Source organism: Parasteatoda tepidariorum, chromosome 2, assembly GCF_982258835.1.
Source record: "Parasteatoda tepidariorum strain Cologne lab strain chromosome 2, Ptep-v5.0, whole genome shotgun sequence".
NCBI lineage: Eukaryota > Metazoa > Arthropoda > Arachnida > Araneae > Theridiidae > Parasteatoda > Parasteatoda tepidariorum.
Genome location: NC_141756.1, coordinates 57,751,920 through 57,769,622, shown reverse-complemented (window position 1 = coordinate 57,769,622; position 17,703 = coordinate 57,751,920). Strand labels below are relative to the sequence as shown.

At 27.6% G+C, this 17,703-nt stretch overlaps 1 protein-coding gene across 6 annotated transcripts in view; it reads right to left on the bottom strand.

Annotated features, from left to right (window-relative positions):
* Window positions 1–17,703, bottom strand: part of LOC107446303 (fat-like cadherin-related tumor suppressor homolog) — a 456,785-nt gene that overhangs the window by 44,667 nt on the left and 394,415 nt on the right. For all 6 annotated transcript variants that reach the window (XM_087157390.1, XM_087157391.1, XM_087157389.1 and 3 more), the window contains 8 exons: window positions 10,675–10,739; window positions 8,402–8,563; window positions 6,564–6,716; window positions 5,217–5,430; window positions 4,811–4,950; window positions 3,619–3,785; window positions 2,657–2,970; window positions 842–1,510 (listed from right to left, as the gene is read on the bottom strand). In XM_087157390.1, the coding sequence (XP_087013516.1) occupies window positions 842–1,510; window positions 2,657–2,970; window positions 3,619–3,785; window positions 4,811–4,950; window positions 5,217–5,430; window positions 6,564–6,716; window positions 8,402–8,563; window positions 10,675–10,739 (1,884 nt within the window). The remainder of the gene's footprint in view (window positions 1–841; window positions 1,511–2,656; window positions 2,971–3,618; window positions 3,786–4,810; window positions 4,951–5,216; window positions 5,431–6,563; window positions 6,717–8,401; window positions 8,564–10,674; window positions 10,740–17,703) is intronic.

Genomic DNA, 17,703 nt, shown 5'->3' with positions numbered 1-17,703 from the left:
TACAAATATTGCAAAACAAGCATTTTTAAAGTATCTCCATAATTCTCTTGGAGGGGAAATATGTATCCTTCAATAATTAGAAATTTCTAAGAGTCCTTTCAATATTTCAGACAACTAGAGAAAATTTTCGGTAATTATTCATTTAAATCCCTTAAGTTAAAAACAAGAAAGAGTTAAAAAGAATCAATCTTTTTTTTTACCAGTATTTTGCACATTTCCTTATGATTGAAATTTAGAGAACTATTAGTGCTGTTTTTTAATTTCATCCCTTCAAAAATTTGGCCACTGGGACGCCCATGTTACCAGTCATTATATAAGGAAAAATTGGGAGACTGTAGTTTGAGGAGGAGGAAAACCTATAGACCCAATTTCTATTTTAATTATGTGCCTTTTACACAAAATTTAAATACATAAGACATTTCATATTGTAACATATTTTAAAAACTTTACTAAATTCTTACAACTAGCCATAGTTGAAAGAATTATCGACTAAGAATCGGATTTTGACGATATTTGCATTTTTGGTCTCTTTTTTACATTAAGAGCATTTCTTTTTGAGATTTTAGTGCAGTTATTTGTTTTACATAAAGTATTTTTTGCTCATTTTAGTGCACTATTTAATCAGATATAATCTTGTTGCAAAAGCTTTTGTGTTAATCATTTTTATGAGAAACTAGCATTATAATCTAAAAATGAGCTTAGAAACAAATTATATACAATGAAAAATTAACTCAGCAATAAAAATTTTACATAAAGAAAAGTATGGTTAACATGGTTTTAGGAATGTATCACTATATTACAGACAAGCAAAAAAAACCAAACATAAATAACAATTAGTTACCTGTACTGGGATCAATGTTAAAGTAAGCTGATGCAGATTTTTCAATGATTTTATAGTGAAGAACTGAATTGATTTCAGAATCTCTATCAGATGCTGAAACTACAAGAGGTTTAATACCATCCACTAAGACCATACTTCCAACTTTATCAGATTCTATAACTTGTCCACGATATTCAGAATTATGAAAGACTGGGGCATTGTCATTTCTGTCAATGACATGAACAAACACAGAAGTTGTACTATTGGCACCAACCATATTGGTCGCTTTGATAGTCAGGTTATAAAATTTAAGTACTTCAAAATCAAGTTCGGCATTACTGCGTAAGATACCAGAGGTTGGATTGATAATAAAACTATCATTGATGTTTCCTGCTGTGATTTCATAATACACAGAAGAACGGCTAGTAGCTATTACAGCAGCCAAAGGTTGGCCAGGTTTTTCATTTTCATGTAATTCTATGACATAATCTTTATGTTCAAACTTTGGAGGAGCATTATTTGCCACAGTTATAATTACATGGACATTTACAGTAGAGTTCAGAGATGGTGTTCCTTTATCAGAAGCTCGAACCAGGAGAAAATATTCTGGCATTACTTGTCTGTTCAATTGTTTGGAGATTGAAATAATACCCAATGTAGGATCAATAGAAAAAGCATTCCCAATATTTCCTATTGACAAAGAAAAAATAAGAAGAATTTAAATATAATTTTAACCTATATTATTAAGAAATCCAAAGAAGACAATGCTGTTTATTATATCTAAAAAAACTAATAAAAAAATGAAAAAAACTAATTATGTGATATAACTGTAGCCAAATTGAATGTAATTTTAGATTGCTACTAATATTTACTCACCGGACAAAATGAGGAAAACCTTTTATTCATTTATTTTCTGCGGGTGAGCCACAGATTTATTTTACAGAAAAAAAAGGACTAATGTTCAGGGAAGAAAAATGAACAAAAAACGTTACATTTGCAAAAATGTTAAAAATAAATGAATTTCTCTTAATATAAAATATTTAATACATTATTTTGGGTAAAAATATGCAATTGAGAATTTTCCCAAAACAATATAAAAAGCTAAAAAAAAAAAAAACCAAATTAATTTGAAATATAGAGTGTTTAAGATAAACATAAACATAAAGCTTAAAAAATTAGGAAGAATGCTATGATACTTTTAATAAAAAAATATACTCTAAAACAAAAACATATTAATTGATACAAAAATGTGCATTGCTTTGACATAGGAAGAGAATAAAAAACACCAAATAAAACTACATATATTATTGATATATATTTCAAATGAAGAATAAAAGAATTCATATCTTTTAGAAGGAAAAAAAATGCTGATAAAAGATTATTAATTGTGTAAAAAACTAAATAAAAAACAAAAAAGAAGAATATTCAAATCAATTTTAAATCGCAAGTGATTAAAAAGGTAAATTAAAAAATTTATATTTTAAAATAAAAACAGCAATTCACAGTATTGAATATGAATAATAGAAAATATTTCACTAAATAGCTTTTAGTAAATTTTTTAACCTTGCAACAATTTCAAAAATGGAATTAGTTTATTATTCCAGTGGTCGCGAACTAGGTAGTAAAAATTCATTGTACTACCTAGTACATAACCACTAGTAGAAGAATAAAGACATTTTCATCATAAAGTACAATATATAGAGTCAAAAGATTATAAAAAAATTAGCTTATGGAGGAAAAAATGAGGTAAAAACCAAGCAAGTTACCAAAAAAAAAAAAAAAAAAAAAAAAAAAAAAAAAGAAGCAGGAAAGAGTTTAAGACTTTATGAAAATTACCTGATGCAATGCTAAATTGCAATTGAGCATTTTCTCCTTTATCTTTATCAACAGCTAGTATGCGGATAACAGAAGTTCCAAGAGATGCTGTTTCGTACACTTGACTTTCAAATGATTGGGCAGAAAATTCAGGATGATGGTCATTTTCATCATGCACATTAATGGTTACACGAGCAAAACTTCGCTTTGAGTCATTATCTCTGACCATGACTGTAAGCATGTGCATTTTAATTGATTCATGATCAAGTGAACCTGATATTGACAGCTTTCCAGAAAAAGAATCAATTTTGAACAGATGACTTTGAGGATTAACACTAGGGGGAAAAAAAACATATTATTAGGGACAAATGGTTTTAAATCCAAATACTGAAGAAAATTAATATTTGTGGCAGAAATTAATACTATGAATAATACAAAAAAAGGAGGGCGTTTTAAAAGACAAAATGAAAACAGATATTCCTTGTAAATAAATAACTACTTTTAATATATAATTCTTTAATACAGTAGAAATTTTCAGTGCTGCCATTTTTATCCCGTATAACTCCTACTTCAAATAGTATAAGTTATATATAGGATAAAACATTGATTTTTATGTAACTAATTATAAGAAAAGAACGTTAGACTTGATAATCCAGTAATGGACAATTGTTTGCATATTTTTATTCAAACTCATTATTTTCGAATAAAAATTTTTATTTAAAAATTTGTTTACTAAAACTTAAAAAGTAATTTTCCAATCGAATTAAAAAATAACGTTAGTACACAATTGATTAAATTTTTTTAAACTAAAAAATTCTTTATTTTCAAATAAAACTTTATTTAAGAATTTGTTAATTGCAGCTTAAAAACAATTTTTTTAATGGTATTGTAAATAATATTAACGAGAAGGCAGACAGAAGTGGTTAGTTGGGATGAATTATAGTTTTGTTAGAAAAGGTTTATCAATAGTTACTTATTTCCACCTGTTATATATTGAATAGATGAGGTTCTTATCACGTTCATCTGCATCAGATGCTTTAAGTTGTAGAATAACCCTCCCAACAGGTTCGTTTTCACTGATGTCTACTCTGTAAGACTCCCTTTCAAACAAAGGACGATGATCATTCACATCAATTACTTTAATGGCAAGCTAGTGAACAATAAAATTTTATTAAGAAAAAATATTACAAATTTTAAAAAAAAGAAAAACTTAAATCATTTTTTAAAAGAAATACAAAACAGAATTCCTTGTTCATAAAGAAAAAATCGAAATTTTCAGCACTTTCTCTGTTATTTTAGGTAAATTTTTAAAGTCCATGTATTTTCCAGATTTTCTCTATTCTCGTTGTGCAGTGGCAACCCTGCAATGAAATGTTTCGGCTTATAGATATTTTACATCAGCTTTCCGATCAATGCAGTAAGACACACAAATCATTCACCCATTATTACGCTTTAAGTCTCCAACTTGTTTAGGAAGAGAGTGCTTTCTCCAATGAACCCATAGGTTAATAATAATTTACACTACTTTTTTCAAGAGGTTTAAAAGGAAAAACGTTTTTGATAAAATATTTATTCATTTAGTTACAACTTTGATACACATGAAATTTGAAAAGATTATGAATAATATTAGGGAATTCAGTATAACACCGCTTTCATTGTAACAGAGTTATGTACAATGCATTTAAAAATATTTATCTTTAAGCTAGCTTATTTAAATATACAATTTTCTAGAATAATAAACATGGAAAAAAATAAATCATCAACAAACATCACAACTTTTTTTTTTTAAATAAAGAAAAATTCTGATTTTAAACACAATAATGTGCACAAATTTTTTTTTTAAAGCATTCAGAATGAAAGCTTGAAAAATAGCATTCCAAACACTCGTAATTTTTTCATAGAAAATTAAAAAGATTTTTTAAAGCAAAATGTCATAAAACAAAATAAATATCTACATATAAAAAAAGAAAATTAAGATCTCTACCACAAAAGTGTATGCTATTTTTAGAGCAAGAGGTTTAGCTTGCAAAGAAGCAACATTTCAAACTTTTTAACTATGTTTTAAGCACAAGGGCATAAAATGGGTTTATTTTACAGCTTTATGCATCATGAAAAATTGAACATAGCTTTAACATAATAGATAATAGTAAACCTTGTAAAAAATGATATATTTACCTGCTGATAAACAACATTAACACCATCAGTAACACTAACATTTAATTTGTATTCAGACTTTTTCTCCCAATTCAAATGTCTAGCAACTGACACTGAGCCTTCATGAGGCTGAATAATAAATGCATCATCAGTATTTCCATCTACAAAAATAAAATAACAGCATTAACCTTTAGTTATCTGTTAAAGAGAAAGAGTAATTATCATGATAATACAGATGCTTATTATCATGATAATTAAAACCCTTTTAATGCATTCGAATATCGTAATTTACAATTGATAAAGTAGAGTTTATTTAAAATAGAATCAACTTTCTCTTATTTCAATTTTACTTGAATCTTAATTTATAAAATATGTTTTTTATGGTTTAACAGGTAACACTACTTCACCTGGGAGCTTCAAAACTCACCTACGATGGAATACCATAATTTATCACCATCAGGATCTTCAGCTTGTAAATAAGCAATAACCTGATTGACATCTTCATTTTCTGTAACAGTTTCATGAACATTAACCTCTTTACAAATAGGAGGGTTAGATGATTTTGGAGGACGAGGAAATACATCCACTCGAACACGATTTGTAGATGATCTAGGTGGTTCACCTTTGTCAGTCGCTTGTACCTTAAAAAAGAATTTTTTTAAATACAAATAGAATCAAGTGCAGCAGACATTATTTTGGTAAACACTTTTACACAAGCTCAAAAGGAAATGCAATAATTCAAAAATGCAACACAATATTCTGCCGAAAACTAAAAATTTATAATAAAATAGTTACATTTAATTATTTTAGCATAAGGATAACTCACTGCTTGTTTCAATAATCAGTAGAAATTGTCTTAATATTAAAAAAAATAAAAAAATACTCACAATATACATAAGAAAGGATAAATATGGATAACAGAAGCAGCAAAAAGGAACTAATTTTTACCTGTCATAGGGGAAATAAAATCTTGAACTGATTTTTTTAGTAGCGAATTGGTAAAAATAAGTAGCCGTGGTAGCCTTATCATCAAAATAGTTAACTTTTTGGTTGCCAATGGCAGTCTTGTACAAGTGCTTGATTATATACTGAGTTAAAACTCTTTTCTCATAAAAAAAGTATTTTGCTAAATTCATTTAAAAACATGTGAAAATGACCCATGATTTAGAAACAACGTAGCTACTGCTCAAATATAACCATTTGTAAATACACCTCTCAATACTGATATGGAAAAAAGAATCGTGTTTACTACTGCTTTTGAGAATCCAATTTACATCTATAAATCCCTCCTCATAGAATCCAAATATATGCTTAGGATTAAAATTCATGTTAGTACTTAAAAAACAAACATTCAAAACAAAATTGTTTTCAATATTATTGCAAGTTTCAATTTTTTATAGTCTCTCATAGTACACGACATAAGTATGACTTATTGTACAGTAGAATCTCAATCAATCATTTCTCATGGGACAGTTTATTGCGAGCAATTGATACGAGAAAAGAATGAATGTGGATCAGTATAAAACATCAAATAATGACTTAAAAATGTATGAAAAATAATAAAGTAATGGACTTGAAAATTAATAAATTTACAATAAGTATAAAAATATGTAATTGAAAAAAAAATGTACTTTTTGCAAATATATTTGCGAGGCAAAAGAAAGAAGAATAATTACAATTATTTATTTAAAATATTTGGAAATTTTGGTTTGAAACATTTTAAACAGAAAAGTGAGTACAACAGCAAAAGAATTCAATGCTCCATACTACTTACTAAAAAATCATAAGCTTCTCCAGCAATCAGCTTTTGCTTGGCGAAAATTGCACCAGTTTTAGGATCAACTGTAAATAAATCTGATCCTTTCCCAGGAACAAAAGAATAACTAACTTCTCCATTAGCATCAACATCAGCATCTGAAGCAGCAATCTAACAAAAAACACAGATATAAATAAAATATAAATTTGCGAGTAATTTTACTATTCATAAGAATTTCCAGTAATTTATAAATTCTAACTGATTGTGAGCCTAAAACAAATTTAAGAAAATTAATATCACAGCATAAATAAAGTGTAAGGTTGGCCATGTTTTGAGTGTTATCCCTCATTTGGCTATATTTGTATAAAATATCACCGTTAGTTATCTTTTGGGTTGCATCTTGCAGGGCTTAGTATGCTTGCGGAGTCTACTAAATTCTTATGTTGTTTATTTTGTTGAAATTTAAAAACCTGTTATAGTGTAAACACTACAAGTATAATAATATTTGACGGTGCCCTTTTTCAAGTTTTGGTGTAAAAATCAATCGGAAATAGTAACCCGGAAGTATTATGATAAATTTAAAACCCCAGCGCCACCTGTGCTTAGCTTTACACGGTCAATCATCCATTTTTGTGTTTCTATCCATATCATTAATAAGTTTAATTTTATTTTACAAGTTAATATTTTTTGTCTTTTGCTAAGATATTTCACAATGAGACATACAAACTCTAAGAGTAAATAAACATGAAACTCATTCAGAAGGTAATGATTTAAAATAAATTAGACTAACTTAATTGCACACATTGATGTCAACTATGCAAACGGTATAGGCAAAAAAAGTATTCCTTTTACCATGGGCATAGCTGAAGGGAGCACATGTTTTGTTTTTAGAAAACTGATTGTTATTTAAAGTTTTTTATGTATATAAGCATATTTATTTTTTATATGTGTGGGAAAAGTATGTTACCGATAATGTCAACTTTCAAAAGGTACCCCAAGATAGAGTTGAGTTAACATTTATATATACTAGCGAATTGGTATTTCATAATTCTAGTGGTAGACACACCACAGTATTCCCCTACCAGAATTATATCTGCGATAGAATTTGGCAAATAATTATCACTAGTTTGTTGGCGAATAATTATTACCAGCTGTTTTGAGAGAAGACTAGAGAGCTGTTATAAGATCATGGTTGTGTGAGTGTAAGCTCCTGTGTTGCTATTAGCAGTCGACTGTGTGCAGGCTTGGTTGTGCGTGTGTATGATTGAGACTCAGAAGCAACAGCGTGAGGACAATATCAAAGTTGTGAACAGCAAACCAACTGTTCAATGTGGTTCACCCATCGAAGTAGGCGTATTCAGATCACGCCCGAAGGTCGCCAGTGTGGGGAGAGTATGTTACTGACAATATCAACCTTCATATATCAAAAGGTATCCCAAGATAGAATTGAGTCAACATGCCGTATATAGTAGTGAATTGGTGTTTAATAATTGTAGGTGCAGACACATCACATATGCATGTATATTTATATATAAATGTATGTAAAAATTAAAATAGACAAACAGTTTTCTAAAATTAAAAAGTGTGCACCCCTCACACAAAGCTTGTGCCTTTCACCCACATTGATCCAACTTGTTTTTGATCTCAAGTTAGCAGGTAAATTATTATTGTATTGCCAATTGTCTGCAAAATACACAAACACATGAAAATAATAAAAAACTACAGATATGCTAACTAGATACCATTCATTATAGTAGTTTCATCCATAATCAGAGAAGGAAAAAAAAATTCACGAATCTCAAGAATGACATATACTTAATTTAAAAGAAACAACAAATAAATTAAAAAGAAAGTACCTGACATAATATAACACTTGGGTCTGCTTCCAGCAATTCCAGAACTGAACAAAGATATGGTGAAAAAGGAAACTTAGGATCATTATCATTCTCATCAATGACAGTGACTAAAACCCGGGTTAATGAGGACAAAGAAGGATTTCCACCATCTTCAATTTTTATCTGAAACAAATTAATACATGATAAATTTAGCTCTCATAGTCATTTATGCATTTACATTATTAATTATAGAAGAGCGGAAAATGTTACTTAAGGCTATTTCTCAAAAGTCCTTCTCTAATTTGAAATAATACCTACTTTTTAGTGAATAATATGCAGAGTTTTCTCTAGGAATAAAAAAGGGAAAGGTGCTTCCTCACAGTTTTGAAAGGGTACTCACATAACATTGCAAAAATTTATCAGATGTGTAAACCCTAAAAGACAATCACTGTGCCCAAATTTTACTTAAAAAAAAAAAATAAAAAAAAAGTAAACTAAAAAATTATTAAATGATAAACAATTTATAAGCTTTTTTCTAAACTAAAAATTACAACTAAATGAACATTCTAAAGTGAATTTGCTTTTTTAATAAAAAAAAAGTATTTTAACTGGTAAAGGTATTAAAAATTCATTAATATACACCTTCCCCCCTCCAAAAAAAGAGGAGCTTATAAAAATTTAACCAGTGTAGAATAATACTATCAAAATAAATATTTGTAATGGTGATCAGAATTAAACCTACAAAGAGAGATAATTTTACCAGTGTGTAATTGTTATTTAAACAGCAAATTCTTTTTTTAAAAATGGAATATGAATAAAAAGGCAACGTCTTTAAGGTATGGGGGCCTATTATTACAAAAAGGCAAAGAGGATGCATCAAAGGGCATGACACTTAAAGGGAAATAAGATAAGTGCTTGGTTTGTTTACATGCTTATACAAAAAAAAAAAATTTACTTTTTTTAGTTAATATAAAATAAAATTACACTTAAAAAAATTTAAATGCTAAAAAATAAATAAACAATATAGATATATTATGCATATAATATCAAAGCTTAACTGTGCCCCCGTTTGGGAGCATCCAGAGTTATGCATATAATATGGAAAATATAGTTTTTTCCTCACATAAACCTTCACTTTTTACTCAAATAAAACAGTGTGTTTATACAAAAATTATGATTTCTAAAACATATCTTCCATCAACAAATAAATTATTTATAATACCCAGTTAAGATAGGTCAATTGAACTTACCTAATAAAAATAGTTTTTTTTTTGCTGAAACTATATTTCTTTAAACATTTTCACAAAAATTTGTTTCAAATTATATAATATTTTTAAAAAAAATAATATAATATTCAAAATAACTGAATAAACTAAAATAAATAAATAAAATATTTGAAAAAACTTGAAGTAAATGAAAATAATTAAAGCATATGATTAAAATAGAAGAAAAATAAAATTATTATCTATTAAATAAACAGTTTAGAATTCTTCATTTTCTAGTGTATAGAGTAAACTACATTTATTCAAAATAAAATACTTTTATATTAAGTATATGTGTCTTTAACTTAATTAAACAAAAACAATTAATTTACATGAAATAGTTGTCATTTAAAATGAAATCATCTATAAACAAATAATCTATAAGGCTCATTTAAGATATTCAGTTGAGCTTAGTAATTGATTAGAAAGGACCCAATCATGTCTATTATTTAAATGATTGGGCGTAATTCACATTACAGAAAGAGGAATGGGAATTCTCATTCCAAAATCTATTCCAAGACTATTCTATAGAATACACAGACATAATAATACATATAAATCAGATTGAGTAGTTTCCATGTTGGCTGAGAGCCAAATGTTTCTAATCTAAATTTGGGGTGCAGATTTGACAGCTGTCATTAAATTAAAAGACAATTCATGCTGATATTAAAATATTATGAATTGCCCAGAAATCTTTAATACAATGTACACAATTTGTAGATTCTACTGCAGAAATATCCACAGCACAATTCATATTCGAAAGTACTTGATTAAACATAACTTTATGAAATTTCAGCAGCAAAATTAAGTATAAAAATGTGATTTTTAGTTATAAACTAAAAGAATGACAAACATATGTAGTATTTAATAAAACTTTAAATATAAGTAAAGAGAAATACTAACGTTTCCAAAAATTTGATTTAATATTAAAAACTGATTGCGAAACGTAGCAGTTAAAAATGTTCAAATTCAGATTAAATATAGTTTCATCAAAATTAGTTTTAACGATTTAAAGAAGATGGCGCCACTTACTTCTAAGGGATGTTCAGCCTGAACTTCTCGATCTAATCTTCGGGAGACAGAAGTTGTTATCAAACCTGCAGACAAATTAAAAATTAGTCCTAGCCTTGACAGAAAAGAAATTTCATAAGCTAGAAAAATTTAAACTTTTCTTCTGCTTCAGATTTCATGAAGTTGGTTTCAATTTTTTAAGAAGGTTTAAATATTGAAAGTTCTGCAGTAGCTTGATAATTTTTGACAAAACGTGGATGGAAAGTAATCATAATAATAATAATAATAAAAAACACTTTATTGCATGAAGAAAATAAAGCTTGCGTGAAGTTAAAAAAATGTGTACAAGGTTTAAGTCACATACGTTTTAAGATTTGTTTTTGTTTCAATCTCTTAAAATTACGTTTAAATTCATTCAGACCACTTAGGAACACATCGAATATATTTCTATATTATTAATATTTTCAGTTAACCTAATGGAAGTTAATAAGAAATAATTGTTAATAATTTTTTTTTAATTCTACAAGATAATAATGAGCATGAAAATTTATTGCTTTAAAAATACAAAATTCCTTTAAATTATTCAATTAAATTAGATTCCGACATCTAAAAAATAAATAAAAATGGACACAAAGATGAACTGAGTACGTAATCGCATTTAAATCATTCATGAATTATAAAAGTATATAAATGTTTGCATGTTGCATACTTTTAACTTAAATTTAAATTTTAACAAAAGTGAAAACAGCAAAGAACAGAAAAAAAAGGAATATTTAGTAGAGTAAGCAAGATTTTTACGTAAGTAGCGATATACATTAAAAAAGAGGTAAGCAACCATAAATAAAAAATTTATTCTTCAGAATTAAATATAGAAATAAATTACAAAATAAAACAAATAATAAACGTTATAAAAAGAATGGTACATAAGTACCAAATTGAAAGTAAATCTATTTCTGTGGCTTCACTTTAAAATATCAAAATAATTCTTTTCTTTCTTTTCAAAGAACTAACGAAAAAGCGGAAAATTGTAGATCCGCAAAAGACTCGCCCCTTTTTCAAAGAAAATTATATCTGATTATCAAATAAAAGGAATAATCTAAATATGAGACTTATTTTAACATATAAATGGTTTAATTTCGTTATTTAAATAAATTTTAATTATTTATTACGTTCAACAAATAGAACGGCGTTCTCTAAACATTTAATTTCTTTTCTTTTTTTTTTCAATTCATCTCCAGATGAATTAGGTATTAAATTGTTTGACGTGATTTAGATTAAAACAAAATTAAAGAAAATAAATAAATAAACATTAATCTATTCAAAATCTAACGATAAATAAATCGAAATGTTTCAAAAAACAAATTTAAAAACATTTAAGTGTTTAATTTCTTTTTTCCTTTACAGAATCTATCAGGAAATAAATATATTTTTTTAAAAATCCGTTTAGAACAAACCAATGGATAAAACAATTATGCAATGAAAAATTTCTCATGAGATTTAAAACAAAAATAAAAAAATTACCTTGGCAGAACTTTCTAAATCAATAGCTAGGGAAACAAAAACACAATAGAAGTTTTCTTTCTTTTTTGCTTATTTTGCATAAAAAAATAAAATAGCGAATCGTGAGCAGCAAAATACATGCAACGGATAGTACTGCTGGTATAGTATAGCAAAAAGAAAAGTATATGCTTTTAAAAGAAAAAAAAGCGCACTATTCCGTTTCAAAGTATGTTTTTTATTCTGTTAGTACCAGAGAAATGAATTTAGGTTGTTTATTTGCATAGCGAGTAATGGAAAAACAGGAGGGGCGGTATTGAAAATTACACACGTGAATACAGAGGTAAAACATACTATAGAATAAAAAAATGCAAATCTGGCGAAAGCATTCTCTTTATTTTTTTACTTTTTAACATCTAAGAAAGGAAGAAAAAAAGGAATAGTATTGCTCGATTTAAAAGCACAGGCACGATTTTGCCTTTGCTTTTTATTGCCAATCTTTAAACTTTTCGAGTAGTGTAAGAAGGAAAAAAATAAGATAGGAAATACATCTTTTTCTCTTATCTTTGCGTTTTAACAAAAAAGTAATGGTAAAAGAATCCACAAACAGGTGCAGAATGGAGATTGGGATTTCTTCAGGGACTTTTGATTGGGGAAAAGCACGATCTGGTTATGTTTTAAACATGAGATTCTCGGATATTTTCCCTGTGAGAGGGACTAACAAATTTTTTTAGGGAGAAAAAAAAGAGGTTGGCGGCAATGAGGAATTGCATCTATAATTTTGCTTAGGGCGTATGATTTAGCATTATGTTGGAAGTGTTCATCTTCTTAAGGATCAAGATTCAAACGATATATGTATGTGGCCTAACGCCAATGTAAATATTTATTCAGGGAATGTGGGGAAGTAAAAGATAATATTGGTGCGAAATGAAAGTCTCAAAATTTCGAATTCGAATTGAAAGGGGAATTAAGGGAGGAAAAGGATTTAGATTTTAGAACATATTCATGGCGGCCATTATTATTGTTAAAGTTACTTTGCGACTTCTGCATTTCATACAGAAAGAGCTACGCCAGATCTTTTGTTCAGTAACGGTAATTTTGGGCTGTGATGTTTACCATGATGGATAGCCCAAAATAATATATCAATAAAATTAAATAAAATCATAATTTTATATATAATAAAGAACTTAATAAAACACGGAAATGTTGATTTACTTCATCGATTCTAGTTTTTTATTGCAAATGACACATATTATACACACTACTCGATTCTATGTGATAAACCTTGATTTAACGGAAGAAAATAATCCCTAAAATCGTAATCAAAATTAAATTCCAGGGTTCACAAATTAATATTTAACCAAGGAGAAAAACAAAAAATCTAACGAAACACTAATGATGAAGATGGAACTGAAAATACCAAAACCAGTTTGATTGCTTGAAAAAAAATTGAAGGTGTTTTATTCACCGCCGTTCAATTCCTCTGTTTTCTTTATCAATCAAAGATGTTTTTATGTTCTTTGACTCAACTTCCTCATTAGTTAGAGCTCTAGAATAGTAATTACGAATAGTAGCCCTACCAGAGTGATAAAAAATGGTGGCCACTTTTTGATAAGTGTACTATAGGGTCAGTGTTGTTGATTTCGTACATTCTTTTGGGGAAAAAGTAGATTTATTTGAAGTATTTTATTTGAATAGATTTATTGAAAAGAAAGGTAAGAAAGACATTAAACTTCAAAGGTTTTGGTAAAAAATAGAATCCAGCAAATTCAATGTGTTAAAATTTATGTACTTTTGCTGATGATTTCGATTTCTAAAAACCTTTATAAACTAAACTCATAAAAAAAAGAAAAGACTTTTAAAGTTGTTTAAAATTGTGGCTTGTGTTTATTTCACAAAAAGCTAAATTCTTTAATTAAGAAGCTCTTAAAGGAAAACTTTACTGCTACGTCCGGACAGTCAATTCCTGTAGCAAATATTTTAATAATTTTGTTTTATTTTATTACTTCCGTAAATGAAATCTATTTAATAAAATAATTAATTCTTATAAGGTAGATAAGTATTATAAGAATAATTATAAGAATATTATAAGAATAATAAAAGGTAGAAAATGTCAAACATTAAAAAAAAAAAAAAAAAATCATTAGAAAATTAACACTGGTATTTAATTAACATAATGAATTAATTGAAATACATAAATTTAAATTTTAATCAAATATTATTTATCCTTCTTCAAATTTATTACAGTTAGAGAAATTTTCGTTACGCTTTTGCGTGAAACACTTTACTCACCAAAATAACACCCCTCTTTTACTTTATTACCTCGCAATGTTCAGAAGGGAAATTATTTCATCCGGCACATTCTCGATTCACTTTCCTGGCAAAAGTTTTGCCCGGGTAAATTTCACTCTATTCCATCGGGTAATGGAATATCTCCGAGAGCTGTCATCAACCCCCGTATCGTTTTAATATTCAGTCACGACTGACTATTGGAATGCGAAAATTGTTCTAAATCACAAACTTCAAACGTAAAGGAAACTTCTGCCACGCAATTTCGGTAATTTGATTTTCCATCTAGATTTTCTCTGCGAATAACTTAGAAAATAATGTTTAGAAAATGCAACTAAAGTTTCAGTTTTAATAAATTATTGCACTAAATAATCCCTTTCCTGTGTTAGTTTGACGTTATGCCCTTATTGTTCCTATGCTTACACATATTATGTATATTTAACTGATACAATTTTCAATCTTAAATTGCATGAAATTGATTATTAATTGTAGAGCTTAGAGCTCCCTATTTTTGTAAGTTAAGCAAAAAACGCATGGCAAATTAACGTTAAAAATTAACGTAATTAAAATTTAACCTTCAAAGGGTTAAGAACAGAAGGGTAATTTTTAAACATTACAGAGAGGGCTGGGGTTCTGGACGTCCTAAACTAGTTTGGGACAGAACACGTGGGTTTCACTGTCCTAAACTGACTGAAACTGTCCTAAACTGTCTTATAGTGTCCAAAACCTTGAACACTGGTAAAAGGTAAAATTCTATATGAGTAACCACTGTACACTTAATAATTACATATATTAATAAATATTTGATTCCACAATTCATTGGAAATCTTATCCTTTAAATATGAATAAATATGCTTTCAATACTGACAAATAATGTTTTTTGCATAAGGATAAATAATGCAATATTTAAAATAATTATAAACTTTTTTAATGAAACAAGATCTTTCCTTCATTTTGTTTCTTATTCAAAAATTAACCTTTTATTTTTCGCAATTTTTTTTTATTTTTAAATTGTGACATAATTTGAGTAAAAGGGTTTTTGCCAGGAATTAATACATTCTGTCCTAAACCTTGCAAGACTCTGATTACAGAAGGTTATTTTTTAAACATTGGTACATTTTTATTGGATTACTGGGGGTGGCTACGAATTATTTACTTGATGGAACACCCTTTTTGTTATTTTTTAGCCTCTGAAGCAATTGCCCAATTATTTTGGCGCAGTTATCGTTACGGAAATCTTCCAGATATTAAGTGTGGATTCGAAACCGTGAATTCCAGGACTAATTAAACTTTATATTTATAACTGAGCCTACACACAGGGGTCAGATAGGAAAAAAAAGTAATTAAAATTTCACCAATCATTATTAAGGTCATGCTATAGATATATAGTTCTTTTGCGGGAATTTCAAGTGAACACTGCCATAGCAATAACAACACAGAAAATTTGTTTATATAAATTAAAATGTGCGGTAAATAATGTTCCATTTTGAATTTTTATAGGACTTATTATAATTTTTTTTGACAGACTATCTTTTTCACATTAACAGTCTGCTCACAGAATGTTCAACATATTTCAACCTATGGTAAGAATATGATTTTGTTAATGAAACTACTTTCTGTAAAAAGACCTTTTTTTTAGAAACTCAGTAAATATAACTCGTTTAATAATTTGTAACCGCAGCTCTTGTAACATTTCTGTATACAGCGAATTTGATAATGACCACCTTAAGGAAACAAATTAATCTGTTTGATTGCCAAATAAAAAAAAGCATTTGAAAGGCGGTTATTAAATATACCTTTAATTCTTATCAGACAATTAAACTGTTTTTGATATTTTCAGTACGATATTCCTCATTAGTGATTGGTTAGAGTTTGATGTTCTTTTTGTGTTTTTTCCAAGATTAAATATTAGTTTATGACTTTTAGCGAGCTTAGTTTTTTGAATTTATTTTTGATAACGATTCTATACATCAAAGGTTGTCTTTACCAAATACCTTGCAATAAACTAGTTTTAAAATTTGGTTAAAGTAATTATTTTTAAAAACTTTTAATGTAAAGATCTCTGTAAATATTTTAACAATTTTGAGAAAAAAAATACTAACTATATTTTAAGGATAAACTTCGAATAGGTAATATGTGAAATGTTTTTGGAATTGTTTGTGTTCAGACGCAGTTTCATTTTAATATTTGCGTTTTATATTCATATTTAAATCCAAAAAGTTCCATTTTAGATTAACTTTCAAAAGAAGAAAGAACTTTTCTTTTCAATCATAAACGTTTCTTGAAAAGAAATTTCTTTAAATTGCAGTCCCAGAAGATTTTCAGACAAAATAATATTCAACGCATGCTGTGTCAAAGCAATTTACTCCATGCCTTTTTTTTCTTTTGCCCTTTCCCTTATTCTTTACTCTAACAGATAAATAATTTATTCCAAATCACAGAAGAATATTTTAGACGCGAGTTAAATTTCACAATTCATTCTTCCATGCAAGATCTATATAAACTGTAAATATAATAAGGTGCGATAGGCAATTCTATCTCTGATTTTCATTTTTTCCATACTTTCTTATTCTCGGTTTAGTAAAGAGCTGTGAGATTGTTTTGCTTTTCTCTGAACGCAGATTGTTATACACGATCTGGATTCTGAAATTTATCATTATTTTTTTCCTTTCATTTTTTGTTGTAAAGTTCTTTGCTATTTGATTGAAGAGAAAAATATTTTTCTTGGTCTGTTTGAACGGTTTACATGATTAAAAAAATTTTTTTCCATCAAAAATAAGTCTTGCGAAAAAAGCGGGACATGTTAAATAATAAGAAATTGTTGATTTCTTTGTTTTATCTTATAATCTCTTGATATGTTAATTCCTGCAAGCGTGATTTTAAATAACTGTATTGAATAATGGCAGGCTTATGAAATACGCTGCACAGATACTCAATCTAAATAAGAATATTTCTATCTTTAAATGCGACTCTCAATATGTTCGAATGCAATACAATTAGTTTTTACACTATTTTCCTTTATAGTTTAAACTACTTTCATGGAAGAAAACTAAATATGAAGAATTTATATAACAAACTATTTATATAAACAAACTAATATTTGAAATAAGAATTTTATCATCTAAATATATCTATTTTTAATTGAGATAAATTTTGTTTCTACACTATATTCATTTATAGTTTAAATTATCAAAACTAAATGTAATTTAATTCCATCAATATACAAATTCCATTAAAATTTTTTTAAACATTATTTACGTCCAC